Source organism: Lutra lutra, chromosome 15 (genome assembly GCF_902655055.1).
Source record: "Lutra lutra chromosome 15, mLutLut1.2, whole genome shotgun sequence".
NCBI lineage: Eukaryota > Metazoa > Chordata > Mammalia > Carnivora > Mustelidae > Lutra > Lutra lutra.
Window position 1 is genome coordinate 60,959,024 of NC_062292.1, and position 13,207 is coordinate 60,972,230.

The following is a 13,207-nucleotide window of genomic DNA, read 5'->3' on the forward strand; positions in this document are numbered from 1 at the left end:
AATTTGCCTGATGCTATTCAGGACATGTGATAAGGGTCTGAGCCGTTCATTTGAACCCCTTGGGCACTTCCTCTGTGGACCCACAGAGTGTGGTTCCTCTTCAGTTGTGCTACTTAGATCGGGTGATCGGGATTTAACTGTTTGTAAGACCATTGTCCCTGATAGATGGAAACTCCCTGGGTAGAATGATGGACGATCAGAGTTTCCTTGATGGCGGCAGTGACTGCTCTCTCCACTGGGAGACCTTAACCACACTAGCAGAAGCTCAAGAGAAACTCCAGGCTGACATTTTTCCAGTGGAATATTTATGTTTAAGAGTAGTTGCACAAAAGGATGAATCCCCAAGTTTTGTAGCAACATGGACGGGACTGGAAGAGATTATGCTGAGTGAAATAAGTCAAGCAGAGAGAGTCAATTATCATATGGTTTCACTTATTTGTGGAGCATAACAAATAGCATGGAGGACAAGGGGAGATGGAGAGGAGAAGGGAGTTGAGGGAAATTGGAAGGGGAGGTGAACCATGAGAGACTATGGACTCTGAAAAACGATCTGAGAATTTTGAAGGGGTGGGGGGTGGGAGGTTGGGGGCACCAGGTGGTGGGTATTGTAGAGGGCACGGATTGCATGGAGCACTGGGTGTGGTGCAAAAATAATGAATACTGTTATGCTGAAAAAAATAAAAAAATTAAAAAAAAAAAAAGAGTAGTTGCACAGTATTTAAAGTGTGGTTGGGAGGAGAGGAGAGCTACAGGACACAAGCAGGGGGCCTCTGTCCACGAGGGGTCATCTCCGTGCCCCCCAGTCTCCTCTCATCTATGCTCTTCTCCTTACAGGCTCCCCCAGCCACTCCGGCTCCACGTCCATGAGCCCATCGGCAGCCTTGTCCACAGGGAAGCCGATGGACAGCCACCCCAGCTACACGGACACCCCAGTGAGTGCCCCACGGACTCTGAGTGCAGTGGGGCCCCCTCTCAATGCCCTGGGTTCTCCATATCGAGTCATCACGTCTGCCATGGGCCCACCCTCAGGTGCATTGCCTGCGCCTCCAGGAATCAATCTGGTCGCCCCGCCCAGCTCCCAGGTAGGTGCCTGTCCTCTCACGGGACTTCCCGGTGACTCGCACAGGTTGTCCCTGGCTGCTGCTGGAGCTGAGCCCTGGCTCAGCAGGGCTCCGAGGTTGCTTGCTGGCGGGTTGTGTCTCCTGCAGGGCCTTCACGGAGTGTGTCTACCATGCCTCATGGGCCAGGAGGCTGTGGCCCAGAGGCCACCCCTGTGGTTTAATGGTTTAGCCCTGGCAGTGATTTCCTCGTTTCTGAGGGCCGTTTGTCATTCTGGGGACAGACCCCTCTCTGTTCTTCTCAATTCAATAATGAGTGTTTATCAAGTCTGTGAAGTGACTGTGGCTCCAGTACATGCTGAGGGCGATAGGGAAGCGGAAATGATCAGAATGCCATCTCTGCTCTCCAGGAGCTGGTCCCTGAGAGGGGGACTGGGCAGGTATGGCACATGGACAGATCTAGAAGATGGCCCGTTGTCCCTGAGATGGAGGAAAAGACTGGAAACTCAGGAAGGAAACCTCCCCGAATTCCTTGTGTTTCTGCTGCAACAGAGGGGAGGAGGTGTGTATGCGTGGGCTGCATGTCCTTGCTGCACTGAGGACCCCGAGGGTGGCTGATTGCCACTTCCTGACAGCAATGTCGCAGCGAGGTCATCCACCTTCCTTTCTTGTGGTGGTCAGCTCTTGCCGTGATGATGCTGTGTAACAATCTTCAAATTATCATGGTTTACAAAAACACACATTTTTTTTCCCGCTCACTTGCAAATGTATGTTGGCTGGGATGGCTCTGCTTCAGATGGTGGGGGGTGCTGGGCGAGTCTGCAGACTCGGTGCAGGTCTGCTCCTCGGTCCCAGAGTAAAGGAGCGACAGCTGTGGGGCCATGCTTTTCTCGTGGGGTCTCGCGAGTGCAAAATGAAAGCCAGAGCAGCAGGGTCCAGTGAAGCCTCTGCTCGCTTGTGCCCACCAGTGTCCCATGGGCCTAAGCGAACTGTGTGGCTCACCCCAACACTGCCAGAGTAGGGAACTAGGTGGTGCCTGTTTCAGCGGGAAGTACTACGGAGACACAGTACAGAGGATGTGAAGAATTAGCAACAATAATCCCATCTACCACGTCCCCTCTCTTACTTACAGGCATCTCACTTTTGGGTTGCACCGTCCTGCCCCAACCATGGAATCGGTAGGTTCTGAGGTTTCCTTGGAATTTATGGTTTTGGAGAAGAGCCAGGAATCCCGTCATGCCAGTATTTCTTCCTAATACAGGGAGAACTTCTGAGACCACCCTTAGACCATCCCTTTTAAGAGGCTTCCTGGGTGCAAGGTCTGGAAGCAAAGCCATGTGCAGTCACAGAACTTTAGAGGGTGTTAATGGACTCAGAATCTATCGACTGGGAGATCTGAGCATCTGAGAAGACCTTGGGGTGGTCACTGAGTGTGGGATTGCGGGAACTGGGGCCAGGCAGGCAACAGAGGTGCGTGAGTGGGACGGACATCTGTCAGCTGGGCTGGTGGGGTCTCCAGGGAGCTACCCCCTTCCCTTGAAGCCATTCAGATGTCAAGATTTGACAAGCAAATGGGTCACATGTGGCTAGGCCTTTTAGCCCCAGTTTGTAATCTGATGGTTTCACCTGTAGGATCTTCTTCAGAGTATACATTTCTCCCCCATCCCATATTTTGGCCCTTGTGGAGCTTGTGAAAGCCCACCGGAGAACCACTAATTCTGTCTACATTGTTCTCATCCCACGAGTGAAGTAGCAGAGCCCAGTGAGCTCAAGTGACACCCCCGCCCCCCGCAAACAGCCAGTCAGCAGCAGAGCCAGGGTTCTGGCCCTGGCCTCCTGACCCCCACTCTGTGTGCATGTCGCTGCACTCACCCTGCTGCCGTGGTGTGTGCTGACTCAGTCGGTGACCCCCAGATCTTCCGCTGGCTGCCAAGGATCAAAAGATGACGAATTAGTGCTCCTGAGGAGCCTCAAGGGGGCGTGGCACATCACGCAGGTGAGTTGCAAGGCAGCGTGTGTGGGCGACGGTAGGCGCGAGGGCGCAAGGGAAGGGAGCAGAAAAAAGGCAGCTCTGAATGTCCCCCATGTTTGTTCATGAGAGTGTGTGACCACTCAGTCGGTAGCGGGGATGGCCACTCGGTATTTAAGCCACTCTCACCTGCTGTCATGAGCAGAGCTGGTGATGGGTACCCTTGAGGATGTGAGATATTGTTTGTTTCTTTCGTGCGAATGGACTGCGGGAAGGCAGGTCCTAGCCGGTGGGCTGGGGACAGAAGGAAACGTTGACGTTCTGGGCTGGAAGTAAACTCTTGGCAAGGCGCGCCCGTCCACTCATTCAACTATTTAGGAAGACCTACTGTGTATCTGGCGGTCCTTGCCGCTGTCCTGCGTTCTGGGGATGAACGCTGAATAAGGTGGCCAAGGTCTTTGCTTCACAGCGGTGACCCGGTAGCAGGCAAGCCAGACGAACAGCAAAGGAAAGAGCAAGATGGTTTCAAACAGCACTCGTTGTATCTATGAAGCAATAAGACGGGGTGAGGTGACAGACAGTGACAGGGCTTGTGGGTGGGGAGTGGGCAAGATACCATCCTTCAAGGCTGCTTTTAGCAACCATGCTCCGGTCTGATTGAGCCAAACCTAACCAATAAATTCAGCTTCCTAGCCGAGCGAGTGGCAGGGCCGCTATTCCTAGACCATATGTCTGTACAGAGGGATTGGGGTTGAAAGGTCAGCTGAGAGCTGTGGTCCTGGCCAACTGGGCTGTGTGCAGAGGCCGAGGCCAAGTTTCACTCCGGGAGCTATATTAAGCTTGCCAAGCTCTGGGGAAGCTCAGCAGCCCCGGACACTGAGCGGTGTTGTGGGCTCGGGCTCTGGAACCCCCGAGCGGAAACATTCTGCCCAGTTAAGCGGCCGGCACAGGGCACCTCGTATCTGTTAGCTGCAGTGAGCTGGACTCTGAACCGCCCAGATGGAAGGTCTCTGTGCATATTGTCTTCCTCGCCCTGGACGGGTCTGAGGGGGACTCGTGCAGGAAGCATGCTCCTGTAGTGAGCCGGGTCTAGGGTAAGTACAGGTTGGGGGTGAGGGGAGCGGGGGAGCTGTGGTGTGGGAGCAGCAGCTGCATCTCCCGTTTCCCGCTCTGTCCTTCTGCTGTTGGAGCTTCACTCTTTTTTGCTCTTGTTGGATTTTCATTCTCGAGGAGTAAAGAGAACTGAATCCGGTACTGTGGGGGCAGGGACTGTGTAACCTTTTGCAAACCACTGAGGCTTACATGGATCTCAGTTCCCTTTTCTCTATTTTGGGGTAACATGCTTTTCCCTGGTTACTCTACAGGGATAGTTATGAATATTAAGGGAGCTCTGGATTTGAAAAATCACTTCTTAAGCACTGTACGGCAGTAAGGTGGTGATATTATTATTACACCTAGGTGCTATTACGCACTTCAGTGATTTATACTGTACCCCAGTGTGATTGTTGATTCTGGCGCACTCTTGCTGAGAGGTTCCACAGAAGTTCATTACCATAAGCATTCATTGAACCAGGCACTGGAGATTTAAAAAAATAAATTATAAGACTCTGTCTCTGCTCTGGAGAGTATCTAAGTGGAGGGAGCAATTTCCAGAAACACTGAATATATCGTTGGGAAGATATTTATGGGGCTTTCAGACAAAAGGATCTAGGCCCCATTTTCCTGACTCTGTGTGTGTATGCGTGTATGTGTGTGTGCGTGTGAGTGTGTGTGTGTGTGTGTGTGTGTGAGTGTTCTGCCTGTTGTCTGGACTTGGAAGCAAGCCCTACATGTCCTTGGAATGCCCCCGCCTGAACCCAGCTGCCTGACCTGGGTTCTGTCCCTGATAATTCCTGCCCTGGTAGTGATCGATAACTGAATTACTATTTGCAGATTTTTATAGAGAATACTTTGCAACTGTTAGAGCTGGAACAGACCTTAAGAATCATCTTCTATAGTGAATTAAAGAAGTTAAGCTGTAAAGTCTTTTCTCCAAGAGAAAGCACGCTTGGAAGGCTGTTGTGTGTGACACATACAAGCAGGTTGGGTGAACTTGGGGCAGGAGATGAGAAGCCTTCTTGTTCGCCCTGCCCATTGCCCAGCCACACGCACACTCTGAGCTGGAAAAACCACGGATCGAGTCTGTAGACGAGGAAACTGAGTCTCTGAAGCAGGGACCTGGTTAAGTGACCTGGTCAAGATCACACGGTGAGGAAGCGCAGGTGTCCACCGGAACCCAGGGCCCCTCTCTCCCCGGCCAGGAAGTCCAAGCTCCCTACTCCTCATGACAAAGACACTCACTGGGTTAAAGGAGCCCCACTCTGCAGAGTCCGGTCCCTGGAAAAGAAGGGCCTGCTTGGGGCCTGGCAGGCCCGCCGCATATCTGCATTCAGTGGAATAATTTTGGCTGAGAGCAGCTCAGAAATGCGGGACCTGATGTTCCATGATGGCTCTAGGGCATCCGGGAAGCATTTGGCCCCTGGCTGAGAGGCTGCAAATGGAAGCCAGACCAGTCAAGTGTGTTTTCGCCCTGTTCTCAGGGAGCGGCCAGCCGCCTGGTGAACCCCTGCTCTGAAAGTGCTCGCTTCGGCAGAGCCGCTTCTAATGGAACGAGACAGCCGGGGGGAAAGTAGGCCAGGCGGCTAATGGCTTTGCACTCCGCCGGCTGCCTCCCATCCCATCTGCCTTCGCGCGGAGCCCACACGAGCCCCGAGCGGGCAAAGAGGCCTGTGGAGAAGGGAGTATGCCCCTGACCCATAAGGAGAAGGGGTGGAGGGGGCTGCCGGCTCCCACCTGGGAGAGAGGGAGCTCCTCACCTCACCACCGCTAGGGCAGGGGCTCTGACAGGTCTTGCGGTAAAGGAGGAATGAGCTCCTAGCCTGGGCTCCGGCTTGGGCAGGCCCCTAACCTGCGACTGGGCAGAGCGACAGCCCCAGTGTCTCCCTCCTCCAGGCTTTCCTGGAGCTGCTGTCTCATTTCCTTCCCTGAGGCAGAGTTTCAGGAGCAGTGGTCCTCGGTACAAACCCTCCAGTGGCTGCTTTTAATTGCTTCTCAAGATTAAATCCACTCTCTTTAGCCAGGCAAGCCTCGGGCTCTGTCACAGCCCATCCCCCAGTCCTCGCCTCTCACCCATCCACATGCCACGGGAGCCCCCGGGCTTCCCTCAGGGGCCTTTGCTCTCAGGGCCTTTGGCCAATCACCAGCCCATCACTGGCCCCCGGGAGTCTTACCTGCTTTTGAAGGCTGCTGGCGTCCTAGCTCAGATGCCGCCTTCTTTAGGAAGTCTTCCCTGATGTCAGTTGGGGGCCTTTCCTTCCTAAGCAATCCCAGCTAACTCTCAGTCTCATCAGTGGCCCGTCCCCTTGAGGCAGGGGCTGACACTGTCCTCCTTTCTGCATCGCTGTAGTATTTCTGAATGAACACTCGAATAAACCAACTGCTCTCTGGCCCAGTTTTCTCATCTGGAAACTAGAATGACCTCATAGGGTTGTTGTGAGCGCCAAGCAAGCCTTCTGTAGAGGGTAGTGCTAACATTAGCATTAACAGTACTTGCTGTCTCTGACCTCTGGAGGCTGCAGGGGGCGAGGCTGGTCCCACAGGTCAGGGCAGTGGGAGGGGAAGGAGAGTGATGGCCTCTTGAGCCTCAGGTGGTGGTGGCCTCCTCCTTATTCCCATATCCTTTCTGGTCCATCTGAGGCTTTGAGTATAGAGCCTTGGTCAGCCAGAGGGTTCTTTCTCTGGGGTCATCTGACCTAAAATGTTGACATTTCATGGGTGCATCTAAGGGGTGACAGCTGTTTCACTGTCATGCTCCAGAAAAGTTGTCACCTAGAATCTACACCAACAGAAACCCCCTCAACCTAGTGCTTAAAAAGCAGTAAACGTCTATGTCCCACATCCGAAGTAATGATAACCTAGGTAGTATCATGACAACATTAGTTTTCCGACCCCTACCCCCGCACCATGAAATGGAATCATTTAACCCCTTTGGTGGATGTGGGCTCATTTATTGCAGAATTCCTAGCACAGAGTAGAATGTCGACTGGTAAGAAACACTCAAAAGTCTCGTCTCGATGAACTGGATCTTATTGGAATGGTAGGAGCTGGAACTCACAGAAACCCTCCTGGGTGCCGGGCGCTGTGATGGGGATTTTCCGGCGTTACGTCACGGAATCCTCCCAGCGACTCTGTGGACTCAGTCTTACTGGGCTCATTTTCCAGATAAAGAAACTGGGATGGATGAAGATAAGTAACTTCTTTGAAGTCCCGGGGCTGTTAAGGGCAGACCTGGAGTCGGTCCGGCTCCATGGGACAACAAAGTGATTGATGTTTTTCCTGCCAAACTGGTGAATCTTAACCCTGACTTCATATTAGCATTTCCTGGTAAACCTAGAGGAACAGCGGTACCAATGACCCTCAGAGCCATTGACTCAGAATTTCTGGGTGTGGAGCCCTGGTATCTGCTTTTCTTTTTATTTTGTTTTTTCCTCTAAAGCTCCCAGGTATACATCTAGGGCTGAGAACCACGGTGTGACACCAAAACAAAGCAAAATACTGGGTACAAGTTCTAGATATCTTGTCTTAGCCCTGTGCAAAAGGTGGGGGAGAGGAAGAGAGAGAGAAGTCTCCCATCCCATGTGTGTTTGCATCCTTCGTACAAATTTTTAAAAACTCCTGATGACTTGGACTTCAAAGCAAGGAGCTGTGGGCTGTCTTGTGTTTCTGCATCCCTTATTGCCCTTGACCCGAGCCTCTGCCCCCACCTCCTGTGCTCAGTAAGTATTTGCTTAGTGAATTGAATAGCTCTAAATTTAGAAGGAACGTAACTCAGGCTGTATTGTGTTTTATGTTTTATTGATTATTCCTGCTGTCCCAAGGCCTTGAATAGAGAAAGAAATCCTACCTTTGGTTTAGTTTGAGAATTGCTGTCACTTTGGGGAGATAGTATGATTCAAAATTCACGTAGACCATACAGAAGTCAGTGGAAACTTGCTTCATTTCCCCGATAGTTACCAGGTGCCTCTGCTGGACACAAACACATGTGTACTCGGCACCACCTGGGAATTTACTTGTAAGTGTTCCTATTTTTTGTGCCTGTCCCCACTCTTCAATGAGAGTGTGCATTTTTTTTTTTAAATTTTATTTTTTATAAACATATATTTTTATCCCCAGGGGTACAGGTCTGTGAATCGCCAGGTTTACACACTTCACAGCACTCACCATAGCACATACCCTCCCCAATATCCATAACACCATCCCCCTCTCCCAACCCCCCTCCCCCCATCAACCCTCAGTTTGTTTTGTGAGATTAAGAGTCACTTATGGTTTGTCTCCCTCCCAATCCCATCTTGTTTCATTTACTCTTCTCCTACCCCCTCAACCCCCCATGTTGCATCTCCTCTCCCTCATATCAGGGAGATCATATGATAGTTGTCTTTCTCCGATTGACTTATTTCGCTAAGCATGATACCCTCTAGTTCCATCCACATCGTCGCAAATGGCAAGATTTCATTTCTTTTGATGGCTGCATAGTATTCCATTGTGTATATATACCACATCTTCTTTATCCATTCGTCTGTTGATGGACATCTGGGTTCTTTTCATAGTTTGGCTATTGTAGACATTGCTGCTATAAACATTCGGGTGCACGTGCCCCTTCGGATCACTACGTTTGTATCTTTAGGGTAAATACCCAGCAGTGCAATTGCTGGGTCATAGGGTAGTTCTATTTTCAACATTTTGAGGAACCTCCATGCTGTTTTCCAGAGTGGTTGCACCAGCTTGCATTCCCACCAACAGTGTAGGAGGGTTCCCCTTTCTCCGCATCCTCGCCAGCATCTGTCATTTCCCGACTTGTTAATTTTAGCCATTCTGACTGGTGTGAGGTGATATCTCATGGTGGTTTTGATTTGTATTTCCCTGATGCCGAGTGATGTGGAGCACTTTTTCATGTGTCTGTTGGCCATCTGGATGTCTTCTTTGCAGAAATGTCTGTTCATGTCCTCTGCCCATTTCTTGATTGGATTATTTGTTCTTTGGGTGTTGAGTTTGCTAAGTTCTTTATAGATTTTGGACACTAGCCCTTTATCTGATATGTCATTTGCAAATATCTTCTCCCATTCTGTCAGTTGTCTTTTGGTTTTGTTAACTGTTTCCTTTGCTGTGCAAAAGCTTTTGATCTTGATAAAATCCCAAAAGTTCATTTTTGCCCTTGCTTCCCTTGCCTTTGGTGATGTTCCTAGGAAGATGTTGCTGCGGCTGACGTCGAAGAGGTTGCTGCCTGTGTTCTCCTCAAGGATTTTGATGGATTCCTTTCTCACATTGAGATCCTTCATCCATTTTGAGTTTATTTTCGTGTGTGGTGTAAGGAAATGATCCAATTTCATTTTTCTGCATGTGGCCGTCCAATTTTCCCAACACCATTTATTGAAGAGGCTGTCTTTTTTCCATTGGACATTCTTTCCTGCTTTGTCAAAGATGAATTGACCATAGAGTTGAGGGTCCACTTCTGGGCTCTCTCTTCTGTTCCATTGATCTATGTGTCTGTTTTTGTGCCAGTACCATGCTGTCTTGAGGATGACAGCTTTGTAATAGAGCTTGAAGTCCGGAATTGTGATGCCACCAACTTTGGCTTTCTTTTTCAATATTCCTTTGGCTATTCGAGGTCTTTTCTGGTTCCATATAAATTTTAGGATTATTTGTTCCATTTCTTTGAAAAAAATGGATGGTATTTTGATAGGAATTGCATTAAATGTGTAGATTGCTTTAGGTAGCATAGACATTTTCACAATATTTATTCTTCCAATCCAGGAGCATGGAACATTTTTCCATTTCTTTGTGTCTTCCTCAATTTCTTTCATGAGTACTTTATAGTTTTCTGTGAATAGATTCTTAGTCTCTTTGGTTAGGTTTATTCCTAGGTATCTTATAGTTTTGGGTGCAATTGTAAATGGGATGGACTCCTTAATTTCTCTTTCTTCTGTCTTGTTGTTGGTGTAGAGAAATGCAACTGATTTCTGTGCATTGATTTTATATCCTGACACTTTACTGAATTCCTGTACAAGTTCTAGCAGTTTTGGAGTAGAGTCTTTTGGGTTTTCCACATATAGTATCATATCATCTGCAAAGAGTGATAGTTTGACTTCTTCTTTGCCGATTTGGATGCCTTTAATTTCCTTTTGTTGTCTGATTGCTGAGGCTAGGACTTCTAGTACTATGTTGAATAGCAGTGGTGATAACGGACATCCCTGCCATGTTCCTGACCTTAGCGGAAAAGCTTTCAGTTTTTCCCCATTGAGAATGATATTTGCGGTGGGTTTTTCATAGATGGCTTTGATAATATTGAGGTATGTGCCCTCTATCCCTACACTTTGAAGAGTTTTGATCAGGAAGGGATGCTGTACTTTGTCAAATGCTTTTTCAGCATCTATGGAGAGTATCATATGGTACTTGTTCTTTCTTTTATTAATGTGTTGTATCACATTGATTGATTTGCGGATGTTGAACCAGCCTTGCAGCCCTGGAATAAATCCCACTTGGTCGTGGTGAATAATCCTTTTAATGTACTGTTGAATCCTATTGGCTAGTATTTTGGTGAGAATTTTTGCATCTGTGTTCATCAAGGATATTGGTCTGTAGTTCTCTTTTTTGATGGGATCCTTGTCTGGTTTTGGGATCAAGGTGATGCTGGCCTCATAGAATGAGTTTGGAAGTTTTCCTTCCATTTCTGTTTTTTGGAACAGTTTCAGGAGAATAGGAATTAGTTCTTCTTTAAATGTTTGGTAGAATTTCCCCGGGAAGCCATCTGGCCCTGGGCTTTTGTTTGTTTGGAGATTTTTGATGACTGTTTCAATCTCCTTACTGGTTATGGGTCTGTTGAGGCTTTCTATTTCTTCCTGGTTCACTTGTGGTAGTTTATATGCCTCTAGGAATGCATCCATTTCTTCCAGATTGTCAAATTTGTTGGCGTAGAGTTGCTCATAGTATGTTCTTATAATTGTCTGTATTTCTTTGGTGTTCGTTGTGATCTCTCCTCTTTCATTCATGATTTTATTTATTTGGGTCCTTTCTCTTTTCTTTTTGATAAGTCTGGCCAGGGGTTTATCAATCTTATTAATTCTTTCAAAGAACCAGCTCCTAGTTTCGTTGATTTGTTCTGTTGTTTTTTTGGTTTCTATTTCATTGGTTTCTGCTCTGATCTTTATGATTTCTCTTCTCCTGCTGGGTTTAGGGTTTCTTTCTTGTTCTTTCTCCAGCTCCTTTAGGTGTAGGGTTAGGTTGTGTACCTGAGACCTTTCTTGTTTCTTGAGAAAGGCTTGTACTGCTATATATTTTCCTCTCAGGACTGCCTTTGTTGTGTCCCACAGATTCTGAACTGTTGTGTTTTCATTATCATTTGTTTCCATAAATTTTTTCAATTCTTCTTTAATTTCCTGGTTGACCCATTCATTCTTTAGAAGGATGCTGTTTAGTCTCCATGTATTTGGGTTCTTTCCAAATTTCCTCTTGTGATTGAGTTCTAGCTTCAGAGCATTGTGGTCTGAAAATATGCAGGGAATGATCCCAATCTTTTGATACTGGTTGAGACTTGATTTAGGACCAAGAATGTGATCTATTCTGGAGAATGTTCCATGTGCACTAGAGAAGAATGTGTATTTGTTGCTTTGGGATGAAATGTTCTGAATATATCTGTGATGTCCATCTGGTCCAGTGTGTCATTTAAGGCCTTTATTTCCTTGTTGATCTTTTGCTTGGATGATCTGTCCATTTCAGTGAGGGGAGTGTTAAAATCCCCTGCTATTATTGTATTATTGTCGATGTGTTTCTTTGATTTTGTTATTAATTGGTTTATATAGTTGGCTGCTCCCACGTTAGGGGCATAGATATTTAAAATTGTTAGATCTTCTTGTTGGACAGTTCCTTTGAGTATGATATAGTGTCCTTCCTCATCTCTTATTATAGTCTTTGGCTTAAAATCTAATTGATCTGATATAAGGATTGCCACTCCTGCTTTCTTCTGATGTCCATTAGCATGGTAAATTCTTTTCCACCCCCTCACTTTAAACCTGGAGGTGCCTTCGGGTTTAAGATGAGTTTCTTGTAGGCAACATATAGATGGGTTTTGTTTTTTTATCCATTCTGATACCCTGTGTCTTTTGATTGGGGCATTTAGCCCATTAACATTCAGGGTAAGTATTGAGAGATATGAATTTAGTGCCATTGTATTGCCTGTAAGGTGACTGTTATTGTATATTGTCTCTGTTTCTTTCTGATCTACTACTTTGAGGGTCTCTCTTTGCTTAGAGGACCCCTTTCAATATTTCCTGTAGAGCTGGTTTGGTGTTTGCAAATTCTTTCAGTTTTTGTTTGTCCTGGAAGCTTTTAATCTCTCCTTCTATTTTCAATGATAGCCTAGCTGGATATAGTATTCTTGGCTGCATGTTTTTCTCATTTAGTACTCTGAATATATCATGCCAGCTCTTTCTGGCCTGCCAGGTCTCTGTGGATAAGTCTGCTGCCAATCTAATATTTTTACCATTGTACGTTACAGACTTCTTTTCCTGGGCTGCTTTTAGGATCTTTTCTTTGTCACTAAGACTTGTCAATTTTACTATTAGGTGACGGGGTGTGGACCTATTCTTATTGATTTTGAGGGGGGTTCTCTGAACCTCCTGGATTTTGATGCTTGTTCCCTTTGCCATATTGGGGAAATTCTCTCCAATAATTCTCTCCAACATACCTTCTGCTCCCCTCTCTGTTTCCTCTTCTTCTGAAATCCCAATTATTCTAATGTTGTTTCGTCTTATGGTGTCACTTATCTCTCGAATTCTCCCCTCGTGGTCCAGTAGCTGTTTGTCCCTCTTTTGCTCAGCTTCTTTATTCTCTGTCATTTGGTCTTCTATATCGCTAATTCTTTCTTCTGCCTCATTTATCCTAGCAGTGAGAGCCTCCATTTTTTATTGCACCTCATTAATAGCTTTTGTGATTTCAACTTGGTTAGATTTTAGTTCTTTTATTTCTCCAGAAAGGACTTTTATATCTCCCGAGAGGGTTGCTTTAATATCTTCCATGCCTTTTTCAAGCCCGGCTAGAACCTTGAGAATCGTCATTCTGAACTCTATATCTGACATATTACCAATGT

General features: G+C 47.2%; 1 protein-coding gene across 6 annotated transcripts in view; it reads left to right on the plus strand.

Annotated features, from left to right (window-relative positions):
* Window positions 1-13,207, plus strand: part of RXRG (retinoid X receptor gamma) — a 99,215-nt gene that overhangs the window by 66,373 nt on the left and 19,635 nt on the right. For 5 of the 6 annotated variants that reach the window (XM_047704812.1, XM_047704813.1, XM_047704811.1 and 2 more), the window contains one exon: window positions 835-1,082. In XM_047704812.1, the coding sequence (XP_047560768.1) occupies window positions 835-1,082 (248 nt within the window). Of the gene's footprint in view, window positions 1-834; window positions 1,083-3,875; window positions 4,122-13,207 lie in introns of those variants that run through there. The other variant, XM_047704815.1, reaches the window with a different exon arrangement.